This window comes from Lepus europaeus, chromosome 7, assembly GCF_033115175.1.
Source record: "Lepus europaeus isolate LE1 chromosome 7, mLepTim1.pri, whole genome shotgun sequence".
In the NCBI taxonomy this organism is placed as follows: Eukaryota; Metazoa; Chordata; class Mammalia; order Lagomorpha; family Leporidae; genus Lepus; species Lepus europaeus.
Window position 1 is genome coordinate 19,071,692 of NC_084833.1, and position 21,011 is coordinate 19,092,702.

Genomic DNA, 21,011 nt, shown 5'->3' on the forward strand with positions numbered 1-21,011 from the left:
CTATCATTTCATCTTTGTTACTTCTGTTCTGCTTTTATGTTAATTGCTTTGAGAATTTGGGGGGAAAATTGAGAGTTAATACTCTTCTTGTAGCTCAAATTCCATTTCCAGAAACCCACTTGCTCAAAATCATAGTTTCTGAGACTTTCGGTGGCTCAGAATTATTGTAAGTGGGCCCAAACTATTCTTATTTACTTATAGTTTATGGTACAGAACAAGTGAATGCCAAATTTCACTATGTTTGGGATAAGAATTTTAGATGTTTAAATAAGCATTTTAGAAGATTTTATTTTTGAAAGAACTCTTAAAGAGGATTTGAAAGGTAACATATGTAATAGTCTAGAAAACATTAACTTCTCTTTAAATTCTCAGGAATTTTTAAGTTAAGCATTTTGTTTTTTATTCCTGAAGATAAAGCTTCCTGAAAAGTTATCTCATCTTCAATGATTATGTTTATTATTCAAGCACGGTGTCTCTTTTACTGCCGTTAGATAGTGAGTCCTAAGTATGCAGCATATCAGGTACGTCTGTATACATACGGGTTGTTAAACCGACACAGACCGTGCGTGCCTCAGTGTAAAGCGCAGCACATTCTTGGATAGAGGAATGGTGCTGAGGCATTGACCTTTGGAAGTGGAAAGTTATATTCCACTTCACAATTTTAGGATTCGTTAACTATTGGATTCAGTTAACTATTCAGTTTTACATAATCTGTTGATTCTGAGAATTGGCATTGGTAGCCCATAGTTAATTAGAAATTTCCTAATTTTTATTTTTTCTTGGTATATTTATAACTTTAAATTGGATTTAGGGAACCAAGAGGTAATACATTAGATTAATAGATCCTTTCATATTTAATGTTGTAATCTACATTACTAGCAGCTGTGATATTATAAACTAGTGATTCTGATATTGTTCGTGATCATGTAACAAAACAGTCGTAACCCAGAGCATATGAGGGGGCAATAAGTTGTTGGTCAGCTTCGTGGGGGATTGCATTAGAGAAGCCTTGTATCAAACACTCTTAGAAAAAAGTCCAAATAGATAAACATCACATGCAGGGCGGGGGGATGTGTCATCGGTCCCCCCCGCCCACAGAGCCCTCTGAAGACCACGCAGGGTAGATGGAAGTAGTTGTCCCTGAATCAGTCAAGTAAAAGTCAGTCTGTCGTTGGAGTGGTGGTCAGCCTGCTGGCGGGCTGTCCTGCAGCATTTGAAACTTTAATTTTTTTTCCCACTCAAGTAAATGGCAAGCATGCTCAGTGTATCTCATCTAAAATAGTATCCTTTTTTTGATTCCTAGAATTTTAGAACTGAGCAAATGCCCTGGTCGTCAGTGTGTGAATTTGAATGATGTAATGTTGAGGCAATTGCCATACTGACAGCTTTTCAGATGTAGGCTGAAATAACAAATGTACTTTACCTTGCTAAATAAGGGAGTGGACAAGCAGAGAAAAAGCTCTGTAATGCTGCTAAGCTTGCAGCCATGCCTGCTGTAACCTCTGTTTTCCTGCTCTTGTCTGATCAGTGGAGATTGAGATTTTCTATGAACTGAAACTTTCTATAAAAAATAACAGTACTTTTATAGAAAGCTTCTCTTACAATACAGGTGCTAAAATATAAAAACTTGTAACTTAAAACAGTTGCAAAGAAGCTGTCCCTGTTCCGGTGCTAGGAGCCTGCAATTAGGATCTGTGCGTTAGGCGCTGTTATTATGACTGCAGTTTAATTTAAGACAGGACACATTTGATTGGCTAAATGCTTAAGGTTATTTCATCATTTGTGATACAGTAGGCATCGCCTTATTGCTACTATTCTGTTAACAAATGAAATATCTCTCTCACAGATATTTTTTCTTTCCAATCAGAATGCTGACTTAAAGAAACAGCTTCATGAACTCCAAGCCAAAATCACAGCTTTGAGTGAGAAACAGGTAGGGGAAGGGTGGGGGGCATATTTTTAACATTGTGTTCTAAAGATATGTCTGCTTGAGGCTTCTAAGAGAACTGCTATTTTTCCTCATGTGTGAAAATAAGTGTGGGCAGCCAGACTCGTTTTAATTTTGTTTGAGCTCTGTTTATCTATTTTTATTTTTGGTTGAAATCCGTCTCTAGAGTATCCCATGGGTTTATGTTACTGGCAAATATCTAAAAGCAATGTGGCAGGCTGCCGTTAACTGTGTTAATTAAACTCCATGGTTTACCCATAGGGGAAAGAGGTAAGAAACGTTAGTGGGAATGTGTGATGGAGAATCTTGTAGCTGCCGTACGTGCCTTGTTACCTGTCTAAAGGCTTGGGCTGACATTTAACTTATTGTGGAGAGAATAGCTACAAGCAGATTGCTCCAAATGTAGGTCTCCCGTTCCAAGAACTGACATACCCTTATGTTAATCTTTATTAGATATTGACCTGCTATTAGTGGAAAAACTTTGGTGGGACGTTGTTAGACATATGCTGTGTAGGGCAAGAGAAGAGCATCTTATTTTTGCCCAAGGGCACCTGGAAAGGATTCTTCCAAATGTTTGCATGGTGTCCTCCCCTTCACTGGTTCAGGCAGCTCCTGCCACCAGGTGGAGTGTGACAGCTGATGGAGCTGCAGGTAAATGTCTGGTCATCTGACAGAGCATTTGTTTTCCGCTTCCTTCCCTACCACCTCCCTCTGCTTAGGGAGAGAGAGTCTCTGTTTGGGAGTAGGTAAATGAGTGAAGCAAAAGGAAAAAGTGATTTGCACTTGAGAGTTGATGCTGATGACATCCTGTTGAAAAAATGTGGACTAAATAATTCTCAAAAACAGATTTTTATGTTGTATTTTAAACTTTTATTTAGTGAAATAGCAGCCACAAGAGCAGTTCCTGGAGATTTCCGATGGTGTTTGTTGTGTTTGCCTTTAATGGAGGGGGAGGACACGCTCTGAGAACGGTGTGGAACAGGTCTGAGTCGCTGGTGTTTCAGAAGACACTCAGCTGCCTTGACTGCTCTCTCCTCCTCTTGTGCTTGCTTCCCCATCTTGTCTTCTCTGAAGACAGGAAGCGCTTTAGATTAGGGAATTGCCAAACTAAAATTGGGAGGAGGTAGGACGGCGGGGAACAGTTTGTAAGGAAAACTATAAACAGAGTTTGTTAGTATGCTTTTGGCTCCGGGTGTGATTCAGTTCTCTAAAGGCAAAGGGAGGTACATTCGTGTGAATGTTGTAGCCCAGCCTCAGAGGCTTGTTACCGCTCGGCCTCCCTGTAGTCCAGGGTTCGAGTGACGGGATGCCAATGAGTGACTCACTTTTGCTGACAACTTGGCATGTCTCAGCAGGGAGAGAAGGTGGGAACTGAGTAGGGAGTACGGAGTCCGTGGGGGGTGCTGCCCCAAATTAAGACAACCTAAGGCTGCTTTTGGGGGAAATGGGGTAACTTAATATGATATCAACATAAAGATTCAGTTTATTCTATAACTTTTTATTCAGATGTGGATATATATTTATATTTTTGGTGCTAGGGATAAAACATCTTGTAAGGTGGCAAACTCTTAATTGTCATCAAAACTCAGTTTGGGTTTTAGAAACTGGAATTTGAAACAGTGTCTAACATCTGGAAAACCTGGGGCCTGTGCAGTAAGGAGCACTGCTCAGAAACGGAAGTGCAGTCCTGTATTTTCATGGTTTTTGCTTGACTTACAACAACCTCCTTGAAGGGATGGAGGACAGTCAGCTCAGGTAGGGTGGCACCTGACACTGTGAAGTTGGAAAGCCCAACCTTCCTCAGACTCACGTCTGACCTGAAATGTCGCTGCTGCTCCTGCTTACGCTATAATTCAAACTAGTTTTGTTTTAGAATAACTAACTAATGCTGTAAGCGGAGCTTTTTGTTTTTCCTTCTCAAAAAATCCACTTAGTCTCTGTCAAAACATACCAGTTTTCCTTCCAGTTTAATAACCAAAATCTGAATTACCTTATTTACATGATTAATAATTTAACATGATTTTTTTTGTTGTAAGGAAATTTTAAAATACAGAAAAGTATGAAGAATAATGCCATATTTCAGAATTAATAGCTGTTAACCTTGTCATTTGTGTCCATTGTTTTTCTCTGTGCATTTTCTATCATTTTTTCTATAACCATGTGAAAACTTAATTATGTAAGTAGTAGTTACATACAATCTCTTATTGTGCTTTATTTAAAACATAAAAACATTGAACATAGTCTCTAATTCTTACAGTTATTTATTGTTGCTACCTCAGTCTTTGATATTTATTCAATTTCTTCCTTAAGGCTGACTGTGCAAATGATGTGCTACAGTTGGGAAAATGTGGTCTTTAGTGAGCATCCTTCATGGCTAAAACTCAGTGGATTCCTTGAATCCTTAGTCAGAAGGTTTTAGTGCTTTTCAATTGTAACTCATAAGGTGAGCTTTTGGCTTAATGTTTGACACACCCGAATCCCATATCGGAGTGTCTGGATTTGATGTCTGACTCGGCTCCTGCCTCCAGCTCTCTGCTGATGTGGAATGGGGCCGGCAGTGGGTTCCGCCTCCCATGTGAGAAGCCCAGATTGAGTTCACCAGCTTCCCTGGCTGGCATTGGGAGGGCGAGCCAATAGATGGGAGTGTGTATTCTCTTCCTCTCTCTTTCCTCCTCCTCCTCCTTTTTTTTTTTAAGATTTATTTTATTTATTTGAAAGAGTTACAGCTAGTGAGGTAGAGACCGAGAGAGAAAGAGACCGAGAGAGATCTTCCATCCACTGGTTCACTCCCCACATGGCTGCAACATCCAGGGCTGGGCCAGGCTGAAGCCAGGAGCCAGGAGCTTCCTCAGGGTCTCCCATGTGGGTGCAGGGGCCCAACCACTTGGGCCATCTTTCACTGCTTTCTCAGGCGTATTAGCAGGTAGCTGGATTGAAAATGGAGCAGCCTATGGGGCCGGCACTGTGGCCCACTTGGTTAATCCTCCGTCCATGGCACCGGCATCCCCTGTGGGTGCCGGGTTCTAGTCCCGGTTGCTCCTCTTCCAGTCCAGCTCCCTGCTGTGGCCCAGAAGTGCAGTGGAGGATGGCCCAAGTGCTTGGGCCCCTGCACCCACATGGGAGACCAGGAGGAAGCACCTGGCTCCTGGCTTCGGATCGATGTAGCTCTGGCCGTGGCGCCATTTGGGGAGTGAACTAATGGAAGGAAGACCTTTCTTTCTCTCCCAGTCTATAACTCTACCTATCAAATACAAAAAAAAAAAAAGAAAATGGAGCAGCCCAGACTGGAATCAGTGCTCATATGGGATGCCGGCATTGCAGGCGGTAGCTTAACCTATTGTGTTATGCCACAGTGCCAGCCACTCTCTTTGCCTCTTAAAAAATAAAATGGAAAAATGGAGTTAAAAGATTAGTTTATTTAAAAAAAAAAAAAAAGTTCTCAAGGTTTGAGTAGAAAACTGCCTGGCAGATTTTGAAGTCAGCTTCATGACCTACAGCGTTTCAGTTGTGGGTGACAGTTTTAACTCAGGAAATTTCCAGATTTGATTGGCTGAGTAAATTATATGTTATGTAGCCATTAACATCATGGTTTTAAAAATATTTTATCAATGTGGGTATGTGCTTGTGCCAAAGTAACTGAAAAGGCACTGGGGCCAGTGCTGTGGTACAGCCGGTAAAGCCACCGCCTGTGGTGCCAGCATCCCATATGGGCTCTGATTCAAATCTCAGCTGTTCCACTTCCGATCCAGCTCTCTGCTGTGGCCTGGGAAAGCAATAGAAGATGACCCAAGTCCTTGGGCCCCTGCACCCATGCACCTACGTGGGAGATATGAAAGAAGCTCCTGGCTTCGGATCAGCTCAGCTCCGGCCGTTGCAGCCACTGGGGAGTGAACCAGCAGATAGAAGACCTCTCTGTCTCTTTCTAGCTTTCTCTGTAACTCTGTCTTTCAAATAAATAAAATAAATCTTTTTTTTTAAATGGGCACAGTGTTTAAAAAAATAATAAAGACTTGAATCTATTAAAAAGAAAGAGAAGGTATGTACAGCTTCGTGTGGATTACAATCTCATTTTTTTGTGTAATTATGTATAGAGACAGTGTCAGTATAAAATATTGGAAGGTGGTGAGCTTACAGGTGGTTTATTTTTTCTTTACTCTTATGTATATTTCCTAAATTCTTCACAATAAATACATTTCCCTTTTAGAATCAGGAATAAGCAATTAAATGTTGTTTAAAACATATTTAGCATCAAGTTTTATCTATTCTGGGATAGTTAGCATTTAAAAGTCTCATAGCATTCTCTTCCTGGTACCTGAGCCAGGTCTAGGCAGAGACTCCAGCAGTTTAAACACTAGCACTGCTGAGGAGCGGAAGCAAGTGTTACTTCAGCCGGGTTCATTCTCATTCTGTACCCCCTCCCCTGTCTTATTTTTGACAGGTATCTGTGGTCTTTTTCTTGTCAGAAATGATAGTGTGATATTGGAGCCAAAACACTCAGCTGATTTAGTTCTAGTTTAATTCTGCTTTAATTCTAGTTCCTTGTCGAGGCCCTCTTAGCATCTCAAGGTTGATTGTCCCTGTGGCGATTCCGGCTGAACGTTGTCATAGTGCATCTTTGACTTCACCCATCTGAACAGTGTGCCTCCTTTTCATGGTGTGCCCTGGTCAGCCTTCACGTCACAGCTTAACCTGGTACTCCTCAGAGGAGCTGTCCCTGAAGCCCCTTCCCCTGGCTGAAATGGACTATTTCCTCTGTAATCTCTCACTGAACCCTTCATTTTTCCTTCATAGCTACACCATTTAGCTATATTCATCTGCAAATAACCGAGAACTTGAAATAAAAATGAGTTTAACTGAGGTAAAATTTTATTTCTTTCTCCACTAAAAGCTCTGTAGGTGGACTGGGACTGGTGAGAGTGGCTCCACATTGTCAGGCAACCCAGGCTCTCCTGTTTGGTTGCTCTGTGAGTCTCAGCGTGAAGTTTCCATATCACAGTCCAGAATAGCTGCTCCGTCGGGTAAGAAGGGGGAAAGCTTCAGAGAGCAGGCCCTTTATTTTTGAAGGCGTTTACCAGCAGCTGCATGTACTACTGCCATCAGCCTGAGCTTCAGTCACATGATCCCAGCTAGGGGCATGGAAGCCTGGTGGCCACGGCCAGGCAACATTCAGGGCTGTCCCTGAGAAGCAGCAGGAGCTAATGCTGCGGGTAACGAGCAGGTTCTACTGTAGTAGAGTGCATCACAGCTTATACATTTGTCTGTATGATTACTGTTTAGAAAATATTTACCTTCCTCATTAGATTGTTCGGTAATCACTCCTCGGCCTTTGGGCAAAGAGCAAGTGTAGATTGTTAGTCAAGAAGGCAGGGAGCATGTTTGTTTTCTTTACTTCTTTATTCTTAGTAAATACAAGGGTATTTCAGAAAGTTTGTGGAAACTGATTATAAGCTACATATGTTTATTGTGGTGAAAAAAATTGAAATCTATGCATAGTTGTTTTTTTTTTTTTTTCAAATTATCTGTTTTTCCATGAACTTTTTGAAGATCCTTGTATTGACTATGATAATTTAACATATAATAGTATTTAGCACAGAAGTAGTTATATTTCTGAAATGGATAATTTTGTCCACCTGATCTTTTTCTCTGCTTGTAGATAATAAAAAAAAAAGAAGATTTATTCTTTCTTTGAAAGGCAGAGCAACATAGAGGAGATCTTCAATCTACTGATTCACTCCCCAAATGGCCACAACACCCAGGGCTGGGCTGGGTGGAAGCCGGGAGCCAGAAACTCCATCTGGGTCTCCCAAGTATTTAATGCCATTTTCTGTAGCCTTCCCAGGCACATTATCAGAAAGCTGGGTTAGAAGTGGAGCAGCTGGGATTCGAACTGGTGCTCCTATATGAGATGCCAAGCACTGCAAGAAGTGGCTTAACTTGCAACACAATGCTGACCTCATAATTCTTTTTTGAAAAGATCGTTATATCTTGCTTTTTCAAACTTAACATATTGTGAACATCTCCCTATATTTTTGAGTATCCCTTGAGAATCTGATTTTTAAAAGCTTCAAATATATTTTATTGTCTGGCTATATCATAATTTTTAAAAAGATTTTATTTATTTGAATGGTGAAGTTACAGATAGTGAGAGGGAGAGGCAGAGAGGTCTTCCATTCGCTGGCCCACTCCCCAAATGGCCGCAATGGCTGGAGCTGTGCTGATCCAAATCCAGGAGCCAGAAGTTTCATCCAGGTCTCCCATGTGGGTGTAGGAGCCCAAACACTTGGGCCATCTTCCACTGCTTTCCCAGGCCATAGCAGAGAGCTGGATGGGAAGAGGAGCATCTGGGACTAGAATCAGTATCCATATGGGATGCCAGTGCCGCAGGTGGAAGATTAACCTACTGTGCCACAGTGCCAGCCCCTTTATCATAATTTTTTAAAAAAATTCAGTTGTTTGATGATAGAGTGTTTCCAGTTTTTTGTTATTATTAGTACTGCAATGATGAATGCCCTTCTAGGTGAATCTGTGCTTCTTTCTGATTGCCTTAGGATAAATCCTAGGTGTGAAATTACTAGGTGTATTGGTCAGCTATTGCCGTAACTGTTCTGCATTATTATAAACCAGTGTTTTACTGAGTGGCTTACAAAGTCGTGTTTATTTTCACACTGGATCCTTAAGTCCCTAGAGTTTTCCCTATCTAGGCTGGATTTGGTGGGGGCACCTCTGCTTGTTTGTGGGTTGTCTGAGCTTTCCTCTAGGACAGAGTTGGTTAGATGTGTTCTGAATGTGTTCATTCTGAGGCCTAGTGTGAAGAAACAGCAGCTACCTGGGACATGCTCATTTATTTCATGGTTTATCATCAGAGCACAAGAAGCAGACTGACTTACCAAAATATTTTAATTCTGCCGGCATCAGGTCTGTTAACATCTCATTAGCTGAAACAAGTCACATGGCCAGGACTTGCAGAGTTACCTGACAAAGAATGTGGATGTGTGATTCTAAAACAGATGCTATGAAGAATTGAAAATACTACTAGATCTACCATATCTGATCAAAGGGTATTTAAAAAATGTTTACTGTATTTAAATAAAAACGAATCTTTTACTACATATTTACAATTCACCTTCAGAAAATACTGTATCAGATTAATAGCATTTATGAGAGACCTAATTTTCTTCTGGAGTTACTCTGGGTCGGGGGTGGGGGAGTACTTTGCTAATTTGGAAGGTGGATTAATATATTTTTGACACTTTTATCTGGAGGTATATTTTTCATAGAACTTGTCATTTGTCCATGGTACTAGTATTTCTAGCAGTTTATAGAATTCCTTTTTTTCTTTCACCCCTTCTCCTATTTTTCTTACTCTTTTTTAGAGAGCTGCCCCCCACTTTTAAAGATTTATTTATTTGAAAGAGTTACACAGAGAGAGGAGAGGCAGAGAGAGAGAGAGAGAGGTCTTCCATCTGCTGGTTCACTCCCCAGGTTGCCACAACGGCTGGAGCTGCGCCCATCCGAAACCAGGAGCGAGGAGCTTCTTCCTTGTCTCCCACTTGGGTGCAGGGCCCCAAGGACTTGGGCCATCGTCTACTGCTTTCCCAGCCATAGCAGAGAGTTGGATTGGAAGCGGTGCAGCCGGGACTCGAACCGACACCCATATGGGATGCCAGCACCGTAGGCAGCAGCTTTACCTGCTACGCCACAACGCCAGCCCCTGGGCACCTTCTTAGTCTTTGATCTTTCCTACATGTTTGCCTCTCAGATTCTATGTTTGAAAAATAGTGTTTATTCCTGACAGATTGCTTTAACCTAATGGTAGATGAAATGGTTTCCTGGGTTTAATAAATAGTTGCCATTTATGAGACAGTTCTGTTTCAAGTTTGCATGTATTTTAGTACACTAAATCTGAAGTTTCTGTCCTTGCCACAACGAGTTGTGTTTCTGATACATAGGACAATGTCGTCTAAACTAAGTAGATGACTTCAACAGTGGACTGAAAGGGACAAGGGCACCTGGACTGTGATTCTGTTTCTGTAACACATTTGTTGATAGATTTTAGTTCTTAAATAATTTAATATGCGTGCTTCCTTACTGAATAGATAATGCCTCTGGGAGTTAATGGACATGGATCTGTTGAGTGTGTTGAATTTTTTTTGGCAGTGAGTTCTACTTAATGTTGGCTTTAGTCATAATGGTTAATTTCATCTCATATGTAACACCTTCATTTTAACATGCATTGCAATCTTTTCTAAGGAACTTGGAACATTTTACATAGTACTCAGTCATGAGTGCAACATTGTAATCACTATCAGATTCAAGACAAGAGTCTTAGATCACTACTCTATCCAGTTTTATTTATTTACTCTTTGGACCTTTATATATCAACTATTTTTTGAAATAGGACATTAGGCAAAATTAATTACATTGCCTTTAGGCCTCATTGCCTTGGAGTTGAATAAGTAAATTAGAACATGTAGTCATAATAGTACCTACTAACCTGATACATGTGTATCTCCAGCCTCTGAAACCAGTAACCACAGAATGTTACCCACCCACATTCACAACCAAACTAGTGATAGGCACATTATTTTTGGATTCAGAATTAGTTTTTTAGATATTCTGATTATGATGGAAACACACTTCACCTTTATTCAAAGCTTAGGAGTTCCCTAAGATTTAGTACAGTCTCTTCTTTGTAATAGTTATGTGAAACCATGGGTCAGTTGTTTGTTGAGTTTACTGCCACTTGTGTACGAAGTGCACAGCTTCTCCTTTGCATCAAAATACAAGAAATATTTCAAATTTTTTTCTGGTGAAGTCCTGTTATCTTATATTCAGCCAAGGTGATATGAAGAAGGGGCTCAGCAATACTAACCATGAATATGAATATGGAGGTTCTGAAGATTGAGAAGTTGTGTGTGTGTGATGTGACTGTGCTTCTCACTGCTGCATTATCTCTTTGTCTTTTTTTACCATGGATATGAGTGTCACCAGTAGCTGTACCTAACTGGTCAACTATTTGATTATCTTTTTTTTTTTTTTTGACAGGCAGAGTGGACAGTGAGAGAGACAGAGAGAAAGGTCTTCCTTTGCTGTTGGTTCACCCTCCAATGGCCGCCGTGGCTGGCACGCTGCAGCTGGTGTACCGTGCTGATCCGAAGCCAGGAGCCAGGTTCTTCTCCTGGTCTCCCATGGGGTGCAGGGCCCAAGCACTTGGGCCATCCTCCACTGCACTCCCAGGCCACAGCAGAGAGCTGGCCTGGAAGAGGGGCAACCGGGACAGAATCTGGCGCCCTGACCGGGACTAGAACCTGGTATGCCACCGGCGGAGGATTAGCCTATTGAGCCACGGCGCTGGCCTTGATTATCTCTTTAAGAATGAGAAGCTTTCAAATGCCCTAAACTGCACTCTGACCTCAGAATCAGCCCTTAAGGCATTCAGAATGGCTTAATAGCCCATGAGAGCATTTCAGGCATGGAAAGCCAAGATGCTGTGGCAAAAAGTGATCTACATGAAGGATCTCTGTGAGTGAGACCCCAGTGGAAAGAAAGGGCCATCAAAGAAGAATGTGCTTTTCTCTAAAGGGAAGAGAGAACTTTCACTTTGCCTATGGCCCTGTCTAAGTACTGACAGTTTGTGGACTCAGGAGGCTTCCATTGTCTTGGCAGCTCATGACAAGAGCTTTGAGTGATCACTAATGTCATAAATCAGAGTGTCAACTGTTAAATCAGTAACAGGAATTACTGTGCACTTACTCCCCATGTAGACCTCTATCCTTAATGAGTTTTACTATGAGAATTAATGGTAAAACTTGTTTTCAAACAGTACTTTATACTTTGTGTGTCTGTTTGGGTACAAATTGTGGAAATCTTTAGTATAGAGTTGGTCTTCTGTATTTAAAATTAATTAAAAATGAGTCTTAATGAAGAATGGGATGAGAGAGGGAGTAGGAGGTAGGATGGGAGTGTGGGTGGGAGGGCGAGTATGGGGGGAAGAAACACTATATTCCTAAAGCTGTACCTGTGAAATTTGTATTCATTAAATAAAATCTTATAAAACAACATAGAAAGAATGAGAAGCTTGATGATGCAGCTCTCATCCTTTAGGTAGTGTTGTGCCATGCTGCTTTTCTGTGGGGCATTTCCCCTGACTGTGGGGGAGGAAATCAGGCAGGTTGACTTGGAGCAAATGCACCCGTCCGTCTGCTGAATAACATATATTTCACCTTAATTATTTGGGGGTGGGGGTGCTGGCAAATGCAATGCCTTTTAAAATTCAGCTTTATTATCTGGCATTAGATTTCCTGACATGGGGCTGTTGGAACCACTGAATTTTCTTTTCTGTCTTCTCTCATCACTTGCTTAGATGGAATTAGTTGCTTGAAGCTGTAAAATCAGGTCAAGACCCAAGTTTGTGAACTTCTTTTCAAGACTCATGGCATTGGTCTTGTTCTTTGCATAGAAAAAATTATATCTGTATTTCAAAACATTAAGGACTATTTAGAGAACGTTAATCTGATTTTTTGCTGATAGTTTGTGTGTATAACAGATGCTTTTCAGGAGCCAGTATAATTCCAACTCTACTTCTCCACTGTGTCAGTGACTTAATTTGTACTTTTTTTTTTTTTTTTAAGATTTATTTGTTTATTTAAAAGTCAGAGTTGTAGAAAGAGACAGAGACAGAGAGCAATCTTCCATCTGCTGGTTCAATCCCCAAATGGCCACAATGGCTGGGGCTGTGCCAGGCCAAAGCCAGGAGCCAGGAGCTCCATCCAGGTCTCCCATGTGGGTTCAGGGGCTCAAGCACTTGGGCCATCTTCTGCTGTTTGTCCCAAGTACATCAGCAGGGAGCTGGATCAGCAATGGAGCGGCTGGGACACGAACTGTTGCCCATATGGGATGCCAGTGTCACAGGTAGTGGCTTTACTTGCTATGCTGTAACACCAGCCTCAAGTTGTACTTTTAAATAATGTGTTCCCCCAGTTTATTCCCTTTTCTCTAGAATCTGTAGGTTTTTTTTTTTTTTTAAACTTCTTTATTATTCCAAGAGTCTGACTCATCTGTTCACATATTCTTACTTAGCGTTCATTAGAGTGAAAGGTGTGGTATTAGACTCAGGGAGGTTTCAGAGGAGAATGTTAGAGTGACTGGTCACTGCCTAGGAGACATTCAAGCTCATTAGCATTGACACTGTTAGCAACTCATTGTCCTCACCTGCATTCTTTCCTGCCAGAACCCTTGAGTTCCCTTCTTTCTCGGGGCTCTGTCAAGACCCCATGCCTTTGCATGTGTTCTCTGCACCTGGAGTTTTCTTCCTCCTGTGCCTGGTACATTCCTACTTATCCTTTGACAATAACTTGGTTTAAGCAAGTGCTACTGGAACACTTTCCTTAACTTTCCACCTTTTTTTTTTTATTATTAAACTTTTATTTAATGAATATAAATTTCCAAAGTATAGCTTATGGGTTACAATGGCTTCCCCCCTCCCAACTTTCCACCTTTCAGATTGAGTTAGACACCCTGTTTTGTGCACCTGTGGTACTTATGTCTGCTTGGCACTCATTGTGACACTCATCATGGTGTATTGTAATTATTTGTAATCTCTAGGAAGGACTGTGTCTTGCTCACGTTTGTACCCCTTAACTTTAGAACAGTAGCAGCATTTTTTTTAAAAAAAGATTTATTTATTTGTTTGAAAGAGTTACACACAGAGAGAAGGAAAGGCAGAGAGAGCGAGCAATCTTCCACCCGCTGCTTCACTCCCCAGCTGACTACAGTGGCTGGAGCTGTACTGAGAGCCAGGAGCTTCTTCGGGGTCTCCCATGCGGGTGCAGGAGCCCAAGCACTTGGGTCATCTTCTGCTTTCCCAGGCCATAGCAGAGAGCTGGATCGGAAGTGGAGCAGCTGGGCCTCAAACCAGTGCCCATATGGGATGCTGGCACTGCAGGTGTCGGCTTTACCTGCTACGCCACAGCGCTGGCCCCTAGTAGCAGCATTTTTGACTGTATTCAATCATGATGCTTTCAGGAGCTGCCCAAGGATGTCCATACCATGGGGACCCCACATTACAAGATTCTCATTTAAGTAGTTTAAGTCTCTTTATAGGAAAAAAATATTCTCAGATTTCCTACTTCAGTGTTTTAAGGACATTCAGCAACATTATTAACTCTGTTATAATTTAGAGCAGTTTTACATGAATTTCCAAAAAGGAATACTTTTATGAAGTGAAGTTGTCTAAAGCAGCAAATGATTCCCTGGGTTGGAAGTCTGGTCTTCTGGATACATCAAGAAACAGTCTCTCTTGTGGCATTGATACATTGCTGGCCTTAGAAGAACCCGTCATTATCTCACCCCTGTCTGCCCGTTCACTGAACCCACACTTACCCTGTCATCTACACTGGTCAAATGAAGTTTCTTGATTATGCTCTATTGTTTCTTCAACCTGGGATGTTCTTTCCTATCTTTTTTTGTTTCTTGCAAATGTAGGTCACTTTCTACCAGCAGGCCCATTTACAAGACAATACAGTATAAAAATAGCCACACAAGAAAAATCAAACAATTGAATAAATCAGGGCAGATTAAGAAGTAGTATATAGGGGCAGGCATTGTATAGGGGCAGGCATTGTGGCGGAGTGGGTAAAGCTGCCGCCTGCAGTGCTGGTATCCAATATGGGTGCCGGTTCAAGACCCAGCTGCTCCACTTCCGATCCAGCTCTCTGCTATGGCCTGGGAAAGCAGTGGAAGATGGCCCAAGTCCTTGGGCCCCTGTCCCCGTGTGGGAGACCCAGAAGAAGCTCCTGGCTCTTGGCTTTTGATCAGTGCAGCTCTGGCCATTGCGGCCAGTTGGGGAGTGAACTAACGGATGGAAGACTGACCTCTCTCTGCCCCTCCTCTCTCTTTGTAACTCTGACTTTCAAATAAATAAATAAATCTTTAAAAAAAAGTAATGTGTAAGAGTTAGCTTTTTATGGATATTATGGAATAGCCTGTAGCTATTGAAAAAGAATGAGGTGCTGGCCAGCGCCGCGGCTCACTAGGCTAATCCTCCACCTGTGGCGCCGACACCCTGGGTTCTAGTCCCAGTCGGGGCACCGATCCTGTCCCGGTTGCCCCTCTTCCAGGCCAGCTCTCTGCTGTGGCCCGGGAGTGCAGTGGAGGATGGCCCAGGTCCTTGGGCCTTGCACCTGTGCGGGAGACCAGGGAAGCACCTGGCTCCTGGCTTTGGATCAGCACAGTGTGCTGGCTGCAGCGGCCATGGGGGGTGAACCAACGGCAAAGGAAGACCTTTCTCTCTGTCTCTCTCTCTCTCACTGTCCACTCTTGCCTGTCAAAAGAAAAAAAAAGGAAAAAAAAGAATGAGGTGCTTACCTGAATGGAAGGATGAACAAACTGGAAAAGCAGATTGTAAAATAGATGTAGAGTGTAATTCAGTATTTATTTAAAATAAAAAATACTAAAGTATTTTTATTTATGTATTTGTGGTCACTTATACATGGGAAAAATCCAAGATTATGTAGAATTATTTACATAGTTCTGTTGTAGGAGTTCGTTTTCTGTTGCTATGACAAAATACTAAGGCTGGGTAGTTTATAAAGTAAAGATGTTTATTTGGCTCATGATTCATGGCACCCCGGCAAGGACCCTCTGGCCACATCACAACATGGTGGATGTCATCGTGGTGGGAGTACTTGCCAAAGGCAGAGAGCTACCTCTCTCTCTCTCTCTCTCTTCCTCTCTCTCTTTTTATTAAGATTTATTTATTTATTTGAAAGAGTTACACAGAGAGGAGAGACAGAAAGAGAGAGGTCTTCCATCCGATGGTTACTCCCCAGGTGGCCGCAACGGCCGGAGCTGCACCCATCCAAAGCCAGGTCTCCCACTTGGGTGCAGGGGCCCAAGGACTTGGGCCATCTTCTACAGGCCATAGCAAAGAGCTGGATTGGAAGAAAAGCAGCTGGGACATGAACTAGTGCCCATATGGGATGCTGGCGCTGCAGGCGAAGGGTTAGCCCACTACACCACTGCACTGGCCCCATAAATAAATCTTTAAAAAAGAAAAATGGAGTTCAAGAGTGGGGGACAAGAAAGCGGACACTTTTTATTATTTTAATTTGTTTTTTGTAAGAAACATACAAGTAGTCTTTAAAAATCATTGAAGTATAAATACAGAGAATATCACATCTAATTTATGTATGTATCTATATGTATATGCCTGTGGTTATGTATATATCTATATGTATATGCATGTAGTTAAAATACATTTTTACAAGCTGAGACACTTGGGTAACTAGTACCCATGCCAATAATCAGAATATAAATATCAACACAGAAACCCCATTATGTTTTCTTGAATTTGCTGCCTGCCTCCACCAGAGAAACCACTGTTGTGATTTCTAATAACCTCGATTAATTTTGCTTATGTGTGGATTCAAATAGAGTGTATTCTTTTCCATCTGACTTATTTTGTTCAACATTTATGAGATTACATTCATTTTTTTAAGTTTAAAAAACTTTTTTAAAATAATTATAGATTCAAAGGAAGTCATCTTTTGAAATTTTAAGTCACTAGAGGAAAAACATATGTTGTCTCCTGCATATACCTGCCCTACCGGCCCACGGCATGGGCAAGTGCTCTCTCTTGTGAACTGATGGTTCATTGCTCTCTGTATTACATGTCTAACTGACAGTCTGTCTGTCTTCCTCTCAGATTGCGAGCCTCTGGGAACCGTGTTCACTAGTGTTTCGGGAAACAGAGTGGTGCTTAAACATTTGTTAAAGAAACATAGAAAGTTCTAGTCCTGGCTGTGCTGTTCACTGTCAGCCTGTGTCTGTTGAATTTCTGGAACTGGTTTCCTCATCAGTAATATGGACAGTATAGTTTTGTCAGTTCAGATGCTTCTAGCTGTCTGTAGCAGAAGGCCTAAGAGTAGCGGAAATAATAAGTGGGTTTATTGATTCATATAATAAGAAGTACTGCAGTTGTTCAGTTCCACAGCTAGCAACATCATCACAGCCCGTGCTCTCGGCTTGGTTCTGCTTGGAACCCTCAACGAGTCAACAAGCCATTGCTCCTGATCACAGGACGGCTGCTGTAGCTCCAGGCTGCACACACTAATATCCTGGGACGAAAAAGGACCGTTTCTTCTTCTTTAGGGCATGAAGAACTTTAGTCAGAAGCCCTCAGCACACTGTGTGTCCTGTTGATCACAGTTGTGTCTCATGCCAATGCCTTTCCAGGCAGGAGCAAGGAATTTAAAACAGACTTGTGACCTGGGCCTAGAGATTCACCCCTCAAGCATTTGAGACTAGATATCAAACAAGGTGCTTTTTTTTTTTTCTTTTAAAGAAACACACACACACATTTATTTATTTATTTGAAAGCAGAATTAGAGAGAGGAAGGGAAGGAAGCAGAAGAGAGTGATCACTTCCATTTGTTGGTTCATTGCCCAAATGGCTGCAGTGGCCGGAGCTGGGCTGGTCCAAAGCCAAGAGCCAGGAGCTTCTTTCTGGTCCTGCATGTGATCGCATGACTTGGGTCATCCTCTATTGCTTTCCCAGTTGCATTAGCAGGGAGCCTGATCAGAAGAGGAGTAGCTGGGACTCGAGCCAGCGCCCATATGGGGTGCACAGCACAGGCTCCTAAACAAGGTTTTTTGTTTATTTGTGTCTTGTTAGCAATGAAACAAGAGGGATAGAGAATAATAGATTTTGAGAAACCAGTCAACAGGGTCTCTATAATATTGTCTCTACTAATGTAGGTTAAATATAGTGTATATCTGAAGATGCACATGTGTTAAAGCACTATAATTACATCATTAGTTTAGGGTTTGTTACTGGCTCTTTGGGTTGTTTTTGACAGGTCTTTCTTTGCCACCCTAGCTAGCAATGAGCTTCAGGGCAAGGAGTGTCAAAATAATTTTACTGTTCCCCAAATCAATCTATTATTAGAAGGGTAAATCTGGATGTTTTTAAATTGTGTGTGAGTTACCCTCAGTCTTCTGTGCCTTTGAAACCTTGCTGTTCCTTGGTAAACAGTGCCTTCATACTTGCCTCACTCAGTAAAGCCAGGGCTTTTCAAAACCCAAATAGTATTTTTGGATCCGTCTTTTTAAGATGGTGAACACTAGCAGGCCAAATCCCATATTCCCGTTTGTCCCACTGGATTTTTTCCCCACCAGATTAGGATGAAAAAAAAAAAAAAAAAAAGAGAGAGAGAAAAGGAGTGTACTCTGACTAGTAACATCTGTGGCTGCTGGTTAACTGGGAGGGTGACCTGGGAAATGACCTTTTCAGAAGACTTATCCCTCGAAGTTGGTTTACTCCAACTTGAAGAAGCAAGTGTTGGTGTGACTCAGAGGGCTTGGCTGACCCCCACAGCCCAGCTCCGTCTGAAAGTGACAGTGATTGGTAGTCTCTCAGTGAAGATCACGTGTTCCTTTGCTCTGAAATGAGTCTAGAAATCTTCAACTGATTTGTCGCCTCGTATGCTATTCCCACCTTTATCACCTTTTATTTATTTATTTATTTTTAAAGATATATTTATTTATTTCAGCCGGCGCCGCGGCTCAATAGGCTAATCCTCCGCCTTGCGGCACCGGCACACCAGGTTCTAGTCCCGGTCGGGGCTCCGGATTCTGTCCCGGTTGCCCCTCTTCGAGGCCAGCTCTTTGCTATGGCCCGGGAGTGCAGTGGAGAATGGTCCAAGTGCTTGGGCCCTGCACCCCATAGGAGACCAGGATAAGCACCTGGCTCCTGCCATCGGATCAGCACGGTGCACCGGCCGCAGCGCACCAGCCGCCATTGGAGGGTGAACCAACAGCAAAAGGAAGACCTTTCTCTCTGTCTCTCTCTCTCACTGTCCACTCTGCCTGTCAAAAAAAAAAATATATATATATATATATATTTATTTATTTGAAAGGCAGAGTTATTGAAAGGCAGAGAGAGAGAAGGAGAGAGGGAGAGAGGGATAGAGGGAGGGGGAGGGAAGGAGGGAGGGAGGTGTCTTCCAAACACTAGTTCACTCCCCAGCAGGAGCCAGGAGCTTCTTCCAGGTCTCCCACACGGGCACAGGGGCCCAAGCACCTGGGCCATCCTCCACTGCCCTCCCGGGCCACAGAAGAGAGCTGGATCCGAAGTGGAGCAGCTGGGACTTGCACCAGTGCCCATATGGGATGCGGGCGTCGCAGGCAGAGGACTAACCAAGTGAGCCACGGCGCCGGCCCCTCTATCACTTTTTTTAAAAAAAACCTCTCCCTGGGGGCCGGCGCCGTGGCTCACTTGGTTAGTCCTCTGCCTGCGACGCCCGCATCCCATATGGGCGCTGGGTTCTAGTCCTGGTTGCTCCTCTTCCAGTCCAGCTCTCTTCTGTGGCCCGGGAGGGCAGTGGAGGATGGCCCAGGTGCTTGGGTCCCTGTGCCCGTGTGGGAGACCAGGAGGAAGCGCCTGGCTCCTGGCTTCAGATTGGTGCAGTGCCGGCCATGGCGGCCATTTGGGGAGTGAACCAAAGGAGGGAAGACCTTTCTCTCTGTCTCTCTTTCACTGTCTGTAACTCTACCTGTCGAATAAATAAATAAATAAATCTTAAAAAAAAAAAAAACCTCTCCCTTTTGCAAAACCAAATGTTATCATTTTGACCAAGAAGAACACTAAAGATAGTTCTGAACTCATTCTCCTTAAGAGCAGTGAATGATTATTAATAATTTGGCTTTATTTGGTGTTCCTGTCATTTAATATAGCTACTGAGGAAAAATTAATAATATTTTTCCTATACCATGGACTTCCTCATGGACTTAGAGAATCCAGGAACTCCAATATGGGATTTGGGTGTCCCAAGTGGTTTCTTATTAATTGCTAGGCAAACTGCCTGCCCCTATTTGATTTTTTATGAAGAGAATCTGGAATGAAATCTCTTGACTGTTATTCACACCTAAAACTCGAAATTAATATTCAAGTAGGGAAAAGTAGCAGTTGGAAGCCATTTATAAACATCTGTGATAAAAACTTCTAAGGACACACATGCTTCTTCCTCTGATTTCCGTTTGTCCTGTGAGGTGAGCTCATCAGATGAAACATGTTTGCAACTTATCAGAAGCACTGCTCTTACGTCTTGTCTGTTGCTAATATGGATAAATTTGTGTGTAACTTTTTCAAAGATTCTGGTATCCCTTTATACAATGTCCCTCCTTAATTCTTGCTGCTTTTTGTCTTTTTTTTTTTCTTAAATTATTTATTTATTTATTTGAGAGGGAGAGAGAGAGCACATGTGTGACAGGAATCCAGTCGTTTGTCATTGCGGCTGCCTCCCAGGGTCTGCGTTAGCAAGAGGCTCCAGTCAGGTGCAGAGCTAGCTTCTAATCTAGTCACTCCCATAAGGGATACAAGGCAATCTTTTTATTTAAATAGAAAACTTTTATTTAATAAATATAAATTTAAAAAGTACAACTTTCAGGTTATAGCGGTTCTTCCCCCCAATAACCACCCTCCCACCCGCAAACCATGCCATCTCCTACGCCCTCTCCCATCCCATTCTTCATTAAGATGCATTTTTAATTAGCTTTATATACAGAAGACCAACTCTATACTGCGTAAAGATTTCAACGGTTTGCACCCACACAGACACACAAATATAAAGTACTGTTTGAAGACTAGTTTTACTGTTAATTCTCATAGTACAACACATTAAGGACAGAGGTCCTACATGGGGAGCAAGTGCACAGTGACTCCTGTTGTTGATTTAACAATTGACACTCTGATTTATGATGTCAGTGATCAGCTGAGGCTCTTGTCATGAGCTGCCAAGGCTCTGGAAGTCTCTTGGGTTCACAAACTCTGACCTTATTTAGACAAGGCCATAATCAAAGTGGAAGTTCTCTCCTCCCTTCAGAGCAAGGTACCCCCTTCTTTAATGGCCCGTTCTTTCTGCTGGGATCTCACTCACAGAGATCTTTCATTTAGGTCATTTTTTGCCGCAGTGTCTTGGCTTTCCATGCCTGAAATGCTCTCATGGGCTTTTCAGCCAGATCTGAATGCACAAGGCAATCTTAAGCACTAGGCCAAACACCTGCC

The 21,011-nt window shown here is 42.4% G+C and overlaps 1 protein-coding gene across 7 annotated transcripts in view; it reads left to right on the top strand.

Moving 5' to 3' along the window:
- PHF21A (PHD finger protein 21A) overlaps positions 1 to 21,011 on the top strand; it is a 225,658-nt gene that overhangs the window by 55,363 nt on the left and 149,284 nt on the right. For all 7 annotated transcript variants that reach the window (XM_062196254.1, XM_062196248.1, XM_062196253.1 and 4 more), the window contains one exon: positions 1,868 to 1,933. In XM_062196254.1, the coding sequence (XP_062052238.1) occupies positions 1,868 to 1,933 (66 nt within the window). The remainder of the gene's footprint in view (positions 1 to 1,867; positions 1,934 to 21,011) is intronic.